This window comes from Drosophila kikkawai, chromosome 2L (assembly GCF_030179895.1).
Source record: "Drosophila kikkawai strain 14028-0561.14 chromosome 2L, DkikHiC1v2, whole genome shotgun sequence".
Classification (NCBI taxonomy): Eukaryota; Metazoa; Arthropoda; class Insecta; order Diptera; family Drosophilidae; genus Drosophila; species Drosophila kikkawai.
In genome coordinates, this window is record NC_091728.1 from 32,626,440 (window position 1) to 32,637,590 (window position 11,151).

General features: G+C 39.2%; 1 protein-coding gene across 1 annotated transcript; it reads right to left on the minus strand.

Annotated features, from left to right (window-relative positions):
• Positions 1 to 9,657: 9,657 nt before the first annotated feature.
• Positions 9,658 to 10,562, minus strand: LOC138927896 (uncharacterized). The gene is made up of 2 exons (XM_070283260.1): positions 9,958 to 10,562; positions 9,658 to 9,893 (listed from the first exon to the last, which is right to left on the minus strand). The coding sequence occupies exons 1-2, from the start codon at positions 10,297 to 10,299 to the stop codon at positions 9,876 to 9,878; spliced, it is 360 nt and encodes a 119-aa protein (XP_070139361.1). The 5' UTR covers positions 10,300 to 10,562; the 3' UTR covers positions 9,658 to 9,875.
• Between the last annotated feature and the right edge of the window lie 589 nt (positions 10,563 to 11,151).

Below are 11,151 nucleotides of genomic sequence, written 5' to 3' on the forward strand. Positions count from 1 at the left end.
TAGAGCTTTTAATATTAGAAACCTTGCTGTACTTAGATCAGACGATTTTTGGATATTATACGCGTCGGTCATCACCACGCTCATCTACGACACAAGTCACGTGTAAATTATATAATAAGCCAAACCCGCTAGACAGCGGTCCAAATAAATAATTATAATATAATAAATAATACTAAGAAATTATAAACCAAAAACTCTTAACTTACACACACAAATTACTTGAGTCGTATTTCTACAACAGAGTCTTCGCAGTGAGGTGCAACGCAACAACATCCGGCACCTATTCAATCGAAGCTGGAGTTCCACAAGGAAGCGCACTTGGGCCTACCCTATTTGTCCTATACACAGCGGATATCCCCACAAGCGACCAGCTAACACTATCCACTTTCGCTGACGACACTGCGATCCTTAGCCGCTCCAGATGTCCAGTCCGGGCAACAACCCAGCTCGCCAACCACCTCAAGGTAGTCGAGAAGTGGCGTATTAAAATAAATGAACAAAAGTGTAAGCACATAACGTTCACTCTCAACAGACAAACATGCCCTCCGCTCTACCTGAACAGCACGCAGATCCCCGAAGTCAACGTGGTAACGTACCTGCGCGTCCACCTGGACAGACACCTAACATGGCGAAGACACATTGAATGCAAGAAAATTCATCTAAAACTAAAAGCCAGCAGCCTCCACTGGCTCATAAACTCCCGATCGCCCCTGTGTCTCTACAAGTTCCTGCTCTACAACTCCACACTGAAGCCAATATGGACGTATGGCTCCCAGGTCTGGGGGAACGCGTGCAGTACTATTTAGACATCATACAGCGCGCCCAATCAAAAATCCTGAGAACTATCACTGGGGCACCATGGTCGCCTACTACGTAACGACCATCCAACCCAGCCATAATTAGTCAGGGCCATTTACTCTGTACCAGTCTCATGACTGCTAGTTAGGTAGTATTGTAAGATTTGATACAATTATTGTTAGTCTCATAAATGAGAAGATTCAATAAATAAAAGCAAAGCCAAAAAAAAAAAAAATAAAAAAAAGTTTCCTCGCCTTGCGTATTTCCTTCTTGTAGTCCCTTAGTAGGACTTTGTATTCCTCATTGATGGTGTCATCTTTCGCATGTTTGGCGATTTTGAAGAATTCTTTGAGTTTGTTGCGTCGGAGTGAAAGGTCCTTATTCCACCAGGGTGGCCTGGTCCTCTTTCTCGTGTCCGATATAGGGCATGATGCGTATTAGGAATTAAGGTGTTAATAATTCCAAGAGTTTACCCTCTCACCATTACAATACTGTTTCAATTCCTCATTGTCCTTGGCCGAGTTCAAATAACACTACCACATAAAATATCAAATTTCCGACATAAGTACTCGACAAAACGTTATAATTATTTATTCAAAATTCATTTTTAATAATTTCTTTTTCATTTGTACTTCCATTTCTTCAAAATTAGCTTTATTGATTCTACATTTGATTTAAGTTAAAGTAACAAATCTTAACCTAGCTTCTATTATTTCCTATTCATTCCCTAACCCATAGTTAGGAGCCAGAACCAAGTTGAATGTGAGAGAAGCAACTACAGAAAGTTTAATATACGAAGTTATACCAGCTAAAATCATTCAAATGTGTTCTAATCAAATTAAATGTTAACAGAAATACGTTAACAAAACTCGCGTAAAGTTGGGCCCAAATTCACGTTGACGTTGAAGAGCTGTTGGTTAAATTTGTAGAACCCTAAGTTAAACTCCTACAGAATGCCATACTCCAGTCGCTCTGCGAGTATTTATGATTAAGAATTAGGAATTGTTATTTATTAAGAATAGCAAATATTTGCCATTTTAAATCCATATTTTTACCTCAGACCGGATAAGGAGTGTTTTTTAATGATATGCTCCGACTCACATCAGTTGGTCAGATTTGTCTTAAAATATTATTTTTGTTAAAGTCTAATAACATTTTAAACATAACAGAGAGTACATGTCGTTCTAAAGCGAACATAAAACGTGAAAAGGATCGTGTGCCTCGAAATTAGTTTTACAAATATCCAAAGCTATAGGCCGAAAGTAACGTGATGGCCTAGAAGGAACTGAAAAACGTATTTGATTAAGAAGATTACTGGAAAAAAAATATATACACTTATTAGTTTATGAAGAAACATCACGCCATGGCAGGTCCGACGATCCTTAAGAGAGGGCAGGTCCAGAAGGTCCAGAAGAAGTTTGTCGGCATACGGAGGAAGGTGGCGATGTGGGTCCCAGTCTAAACCCCGAAGAGCGAACAAAAGGAATTGTGTCTCCTGATACTTTGTATATTGAGGGGACCATGAACACGAACAATATTCGAGAATGGGCCGAACCAGAGATATATATAAGAGTTTTGTTGTGTAGGGATCATCGAATTCCTTAGACCATCGTTTTACGAAAGCAAAGACACCGTTTGCTTTACCAACAATTATACCGATGTGATCGGTCAAGCTCAAGTTATGGGTAAATAGAACACCAAGATCCGTTACAGAATGGATACGTTCAAGAATAGTCGTGCCTAAGAAATAGTTAGCATGGGAATAATTTATGCGATAAAACGACATGTATTTACATTTAGAGTTGTTAAGAAACAATAAATTGTGAGTGCACCATGACAACATGTTGTTTAAATCGGCTTGCAAAAGCTGAGGAGAGTCAGGATTCACAAGAGGCAAACATAGTTTAACGTCATCAGCGTACATCATGACGTACGAGTGGAGAATAACTTGGGGCAGATCATTTATAAAAATGCCAAATAGGAGAGGACCGATGTGGCTCTCTTGAGGAACACCAGAAGTCACGTGAACAAGGTTTGAGGCTTTGAACCCTTGAATGCAACTCTTTGAGTACGGTTCGACAAATAAGTAGAAATCCACTTGATCAACGTAACCGGAAAACCCAAAAGACAAAGTTTCTTCAGCAGTAACTGATGATTCACCGAATCGAAGGCTTTGCTGAAATCTGTAAAGATAACATTGGTTTGGGTGTTATTTTTAAACGTGTTTCTAATGACAGCAACAAACTCAAAGAGATTTGTAGACGTTGATCTACATTTCATAAAGCCATGCTGTGAGGGGGACATTATTAAGCTACATTGGTGCTGAAGCTAAGTAGTATTTAAAAATTCGAATAATTTGGGATTCGCACTAAGTTTTGCTATACCTCTATAGTGTTCAATATAAGATTTACTGCCCTTTTTATGAAGCGGAATGAAAAAATATTCTTTCCAAACTTCGGAATAATAACTGAAAAAGTCTAGACAGTGGTCTACATAATGAGCTGGCACAATTTCTCAGAACACAGCTAGGTACAAGATATGGACCAGAGGAGAAGGAAAGATTGATTGTTCTGAGATTATGAAGAACATCATCTTCGCTGATTACTGGCATAAAAATGCAATTGGAGTGCGGGAGTGAAAAAGAATACACTGAGTTCGCGATATCAGGCTCATTTGAAGCGGAGGCATTATCGAAATAAAGACATGATTGAAATTGTTGAGATTTCCGTTTCGAGCTTATGAAAGCGTAAAATTGCTTCGGGTTAGCCTGAAACTCAATTTTGCACCGATTTAAGTGGTTTCTGTAGCATTCAGAATTGTGTGCTAGGAAATTTGTACGAGCAGTTAAATATCTCGAATGGTCGACTTGGAGACCAGATTTGCTATACTTTTTAAACACACAGAAGGATCAAGAGCCTTAGAAAATAGTAGGTCAGAAAGTGAAATTTTAAACGAAGAAATATCACGTCTTTGCTTAAAATTGAACTTGGAGACACTAAACTCAGTAACAGAAACATTCAATTTGCTGCTCAAGTGGGTCTTAACGTCGCCCTCAGAAGCACCTGGATTGAGGCGGGAAACAAAAATCTGTTTTTCGAAGCAACACCAGCCAAAGGCACCGGTCCACGTTTGGCAACGCCAGAAATTGTCGACTGTTGGGGGCCACTTCTGGTAATGGCCGGCGCCGAGATAGTGACCACCGGGGGAACCACTGGGTGGGCATTCGACACCACCGACGCGTCGTTGATGGCAGCAGCACGCGACGTGGATGCCTGATCGGTGTAGGCAGGCTGCTGAACCGGGAGTATGGCGACTTCGCCCCGTCCGAGAATGGGGACCGGTGCAACAACTTTAGCAGAGGCTGCAGCATGCAACGTGGACGCCTGGACAACGTTGACAGGCTGCTGATCCAACGGCCTGACGAGATCTTTAAGCACAGAAGTTGGGATCGATGCAGCATCTTCACCAGAGCCCTTATCCACGGCTACGGGCTTGGCACTGGGGCTGAACTGCATAAGGGGGCATGCAGGGTATGGAAGAGATAAGAACTTATCAGACAGGTTGCTCATATTTTTGTTTGCGGGGTCACTTAGCAGTTTTAGCGACTTAAAGTGGTGTTCCGCCTTCTGGAAACGAGTTGACAACTCCTTAAAGCCGGCCGCCAACGACTGAAACTCCAGGTGAGTTTGCATCATAAAGACCCGCATATCGGATTTGATATGCAGACAGCTCGGGCACAACCAGTCCAATCCAGCATTTTCACGAATACGATCGGAGATACGCGATCCATTTTGCCCCAGAGCGGCACATCCAGGGTGAGCAATATTTTCGCAGAGCCAGCAGTAAACAGTGACCTGCCGTGAAGAAATTTTTTGGCCGTTCGGGCACTTAGGGATACAACACGTAGCCATTTTTGGATTAAAAAAATAACTTATCCAAGTAAATTACAAATTGTTTTAATTTATTTGCGCGACGAAAAAGCCGATCTAAACAAATTATCCAATTGTTTTAAAAAAAAATCGCGGCAAACCGATAATCGACCGATCGACCGATTTAAATTATTAAGTATGAATATATAAGAATTGGATAATCTGTAAACTCCTTAGTTCTTTTTAAATAATATTTACAACGGATGGCTTTTCTTTTTAATGATTTTTCTCTTGTTGTTCCGAATCACGTTGTCTTCGCTTTTTTTTTAAGATAACTTTTTAAGGTCACTTTTACCGTCCTTTTTGTTTTACAAAATCCAACTTAAATCTACGATCGGTCTCCTACCGATAACTATACAATAGTTGGTCACACTAAGGCGCACCATATGAAAATTGAGGGGTTTACATTTGGGCAACCTGACATTTGATCGACCTCGATCATTTACACATTCCTATGGTTTTATTACACACCTGCAACCACGGTTTTAGCCTAGCAGCCTCAAGGATTTCCTTATATGGGAGTTACGTAAGCTGACAGTTGTCTATATCTGTAATCTCATAACGGTCGTTCGGAAAAACACGGTTTACTCTATATGGGCCACGATACTTTGGTGCAAACTTCTTACAATGCCCTGGGGTCACATTAACGTACGAATAGCAACAAAATCATCGACCTGGTACAACGTAGGTGCATTATGCCTTAAGCCGTATGCGGTTTCATTTCGGACCTGTGATTGACATATATTCTCAAGTGCTTCGTCCCTTACTGTATCCAAACATCGCGGTTTCTCTTGATCCAATTTTTCTTCCAAATACTCGGTGAGCTCATCCACCACTGGACCACGTTGTTCACAACCAAATAACAAGGAACTAGGGGTCTTTCCGGTGCTACACTGAACGGAGTTGTTTATAGCGAATTCAACACCGTTAAGCAATTTATAGCAATCGGCCTGATTCAAAGGCTCTGATAGCTTTCTTAACATCGGTGTCAGAACACGGTTCACACGCTCGACTTGTCCATTTGCCTGCGGGGCCGCCGCACAGTAGCGCCTTTTCTCATTTAGCGTTGCAAAAATCATATCTTTTGAAGCAAATAACGTAATCGAATAATTTAAACGGTATTGGACAGGTAATTGTTGCAAAATATATATATGTACTGCATAAAGTACCACGCCCACAAATACGCCTATTTAAAGGGTATCAAAGTGAAAAAATATTTTTTTTTCAATGAAAACAATTTTTAAACAAAAATTTTTAATTTTTTATGTTTATTTTTATGTATTTGCTCAAATAAAAATAATTTGAAAACTGAAAAAAAAATTTTTTTTTTTTAATTCGAAGTGTAACCGCCACGCGCTACATTTAGTATATTTCTTGAAATGTATGAAATTGTGTCGGTATTTTGGTATATTTTACCCTGAGTTGTTTTGGTTTTTCGCGTTGCATTTCCGCAGACGCAGCTCGACGCAGCCGATGAAAGTTAATTCTGATCCAGGAAAGATCCACGGAACTTGAAGTCATAGTGTAGTCAGTGGCTTTCATTGGCGTCAGAAGATATAGACTACTTTAGGCAGAAAAAGGTGAAAAAAATGGACACCTGGCAGGTAGCGATTTACCTGTAGAAGCCCAAACCAAAGTGTCGTTTTTTTTAGGTTTTTTAATAGTTTATGAATGTATCTATCATTTAAAGTAAAAACCATGACCATTGGTTTTATGGTTTTTTTGTAATATTACCTGAAAGTCGACCAATTTACACATTTTTTTTTGTATGATGCAAAAAACGAAACAAAGTTCAACTTTAAATGCTCATAACTTCTACAAAAAAAATCTTAAAATTGATTTTATTGCAGATTCTGAATCCTTGTTAAATTTCCTGTCGAATAAGTATGGTTAAAATCGTTTTTGCGAACATGACTTTTTTGATTTTTGCAACGCTAATTGTTCTGTGCGCCGTGGCCACTTTAATATGATCAATATTTCTACACTCAAGGAATTCTTTAAACTCAAAAGAAGTAAAACAGGTGCCTCTATCGGAGATGATTCTGCGAGGCCGGCTATAATATTCGAAATATTTTTTTAGAGAGCAATTAACTTCCTTAGTACTCGTGGAATTGACGGGATATAATTTAACGAATTTGGTGAACGCATCAATGACCACCAACAAGTGCTTTCTCTTTATGGATTGTATCAAACGGGACCGGGGCTTTAGGGATACTATGAAGCGTCCTATTGTGAATACTTCTCGGGACCGAATGTAGGATACACGGTAAGCAGTTCTTTATAAATAGATCGACCTTACTCCTCATACCAGGAAACCAATATTTTTCTCTCAGTTTATTCACACACTTATCTGTCGCAAAATGGCCCAACTTCTCATGAAATTTTCTAATTAGATTTTCTTGCATTCGGCTCGAAACATACATACACAGTTTCTCACTATCCTTCGCTCTATACACTATCCCATCTAACAACACGAAATTTTCAATTTCACCAATCACTAGCTTCTCTCGCACTTGACGGATTTCCGGATCCCTTATCTGTTCGGTCTGCAAAAGTAAATCAATATCATATGGGGATGCACCTACAATTCCAACAATCTCCTCAACCGTAGGGGAAAACCTAACGGACTTAACTCGTTTCTCAGGACCACAAGGTACATCATGTTTCCTAGGTTCACAAGAATCTGTAGATCGACAAGGTTTAAAAGTTTCACGCGGCTCACAAGGTTAACACGGTCGAATAGGTTCGCAAGGCTAACTAGGTTCACAAGGTTTACAAGGTTCACAAGGTTCATCAATTTTACGAGGCTCATAAGATTCTTCAGGTTCAGAAATTACACAAGGTGCAGCAGGACCACCAGACTTAAAGGAAACACAAGGTTTAATAGGGCTGCAAGGTCCAAGAAGTGCAACATCTCTTGACGGAATAGGACACGGATCAGAAATTCCTTCCACTTCTCTCAGCATCTCTGTTTGCCTACTAAGCGCATCTACATGGGCCATGTTTGACCCTGGCCTATGGGCTATCGAATAATTGAAACTTTCTAACTCAAGGGACCAACGGGCAATACGGGGACTTATAGACTTTTTACTTAAGGTTTGAAGGAACTACAGTCGGTTACTATTAAAAAGGGTTTGTGCTCTAAATATATTCGGAAACGGCGCAAGGCGTATATGATTGCCAAGGTTTCGAGTTCAAAACTGTGATAGCGAGCCTCGGCTGCGGTGGCCTTTCGTGAGTAGAAGAAAACAGGGTGTAGTTTCTTATCCGGCTGTCGCTGCATCAAAACGGCACCAAACCCGTGGGAACTTGCGTCCATGTGCAATTCGGTTTCATACTGCGCATTGAAGATTGATAGGACGGGAGGACTTGACAACGCTGTCCTTAGCTGCAAGAATGCTCTTTTTTCGGAATCCGACATGGGAAACGGTTCCCCTTTTTTAAGAAGGTCGGTCAAAGGCTTTGCTACACGCGAAAAATTGGGGACGAACTTCCTAAAATAAGAAAATAAACCAAGACAGGAATGTAACGTCTTGCTATTAATTGGTTCCGGATATTGTTTTATAGCAGTTAAATGTGTATCATTAGGCAGAATTCCTTGGACACTAACATCATAACCTAGGTAATCTATTCGCTTTTCTAAAAATTTACCTCAAGGTTAAACTCCACGAGTCGATCTAACAACATAGCTAATATCTTTTTATGCTCTTCTACGGAATACGATGCTAGAATAATATCATCCATATAAACAACGATCTGTCGGTTTCTTACAAAGTCTCTCAAGGCGTCGGAAATAAATCTTTGGAAAACAGCGGGACCATTTTTAAGCCCAAAAGGCATCCTCAAGTATTCGAACTGCCCGTCCGGAGTCACAAAGGCGGTATATTTTACAGACTCTTCTTCAACACCTATGTGGGGAAAGCCACTCTTAAGGTCAATAACGGAGAACACGGATTTACCTTCAAACTATTCTAAACAGTCTCCAATAAGGGGTAACGGAAAATTATCTCTAGCGGTCTTCTTATTCAATCCACGGTAGTCAACACACATTCTTACATTTCCATCTTTTTTCTTAACTAAAACCACAATTTAACTTAACTAAAAATCACAAATAATCATTATGCTTGAGCAAAAAAATATAAAACTCAAAAATAATGATTATTCGTGATTTTAATTTTTTTTTGTTCAAAATAAAACTCACCAAGCAAGAACTTTTGATCCTTTAAGGATATTGCCAATATTGTCCTATGTCCTTATAAAGGGACCCTAGAGCAACAATTGACAACAACAACAACAAAATGTATTTTACCTGTGTTTGTTGCAATTATTTAATATTAGGTGAGTTTTATTTTGAAAAAAAAAAAAAAATCACGAATAATCATTATTTTTGAGTTTAATTTTTTTTTTGGCTCAAGCATAATGATTATTTGTGATTTTTACTTTTTTTTGCTCAAACATAATGTTTAACAATAGAAGAATAAATATAAAAATTAAAAATCATCAAGGATATTCATAGTGTATCCTTAAAGGATAAAAACGTTCTAGTCAAGCTTGTTCTATGCTGATTGGAAGTGATTGATTTATTCATTTAAAAATAGCGACAATAATCATTATTTAAGGTCCCTGGTTTATATACTATTTCGCGACACTCACGCATTGAGGCACCACCAAACTCACTGCCTACATTAACTACGTCATCTTCATTCGGTACCCTACAATTCGCGAAATCTTGCATCCATTCCTGAAAGACATGAGGCTTTCCCGTGGTTGCAGGTGCGTTTACACGAAAATAATTTTCTCTACTTGTCATTATGTTGTTATCTAACTTATATGTACTAGTAAATAGGGATGCACAAATTAAATCGGTAGATAATGCAATGGTTTTATTTATTGATAACTTATTAAGATCTGTTTTCATAACATTTTTGCGTTTGACTAACTTAAGTGATAAGAGTCTTAGTACATTTCTGCCTAGAAGTATAGGCGTAGGTAAGATAAAATTAGGAATAACGAAAGCTTCAATACTGTAATATTCTTCTTGAAACAAAAGGACGATCAAAATATTTTGGCCGCTTAGGCCGCGAAAACTGCTCTTTACTAGGTGTTCATCCTTTACTGCTTGTGGAATAACTCCTCTGCTAACAAAACTCACGGGGCTTCCGGTATCTAGTGACGCAAAAATGTTATCAATATCAATGCATCCCTCTTCACTAAGTATTCTTATGCTTACTAATTGAATGTATGGATTCCCACCAATGACGTCGTCGTCGCCTTCCTTCTCGTCTTGCCCGTCACAAGCACTGAGGGCGGCTGTTCGCACACGCTTAGGGCACCGCCGATATTGGTGTCCAGTCTCGAAACAATGAAAACAGGCTCCCTCCGGGCGCTTCGGTTTCTTGCACTGGCTACTGAAGTGTCCCATCGCTCGGCAATTGAAGCACCTTACGTTCGCGACATCTCCTCCGGCCGGTGTAGGTCTTGCTGCTGGCGTCTGCCGCAGAGGTGCACCTGGACGTACCACTCCCGATGTCTTCTGCCTGTCCTCCGGCTGTACCATCTGGTAACGCATCATCTTCTCGCGCAGCTCGTCTAGGGAAGCCCAATAATACAATGGCGCTGCGCAGTCCTGCAGACCATCAACAATGTATTTTATGCTGTCTGTTTCCTCAAAGGTTTCATGCTCCGCAATGTGACGCACAGTGTTGCCAACTTTTCCTTTAAAAAACAAGCGGTTATTGACTGGAAGAGCGATTAAAAAAAGCCAAAACAATTTTGGAAAAAGTTTGTTTTTATTAGCAGCGACCTATATTTGTTAGCATTCGTAATTGCAGACTAAAAAATCTGTTTTTGAAAAGACTAATTTGTTGGTGACTACTACTCTACAACATGTATATGGACACTCACTGAAACAACTCGAAATTTGTTTTTAAGCTCTTTGAAAAGTTTAACTTTCATTCCAAAAATAACAAGGGGACATCACTTGCTAAATACACAAATTGTTAGAAAACTACGAACGAAACACGCAACATATTTGTATCAACACATAGTACTAATCTGAATAATCAATATTCATTTTGAATTTGATTATTTATTGATTTCTTGCCTGAGATATTCCAATTTGAAATTGCACAGCAAAGTTAACCACAAAGACAGCACGTGTTGTTTACTTGCAACAACTGACTTTAACAGCTGTTATTTTAACACTAAACTGTTAAATTAAAATTTTAGGTTTGTAACATAGAATTTTGATAATTTCTTAACATGGTCGTTGAAAAAACAGATATTTACGTACTCGCGAAAAATGAGTTTTGGCCACAGAAACCGGTCAAATTCCACATAGTGCTGCGGTCAGAAACGAGGAATTTCTTCTAATGATATCCCTATAGGTATTCTCAATTTCAATTTCAATTTATTTATTATATTA

Bases quoted from the DNA above. Each gene is read 5' to 3' on its own strand.
- LOC138927896 (XM_070283260.1), bottom strand. From the start codon at position 10,299: ATGATGCGTTACCAGATGGTACAGCCGGAGGACAGGCAGAAGACATCG.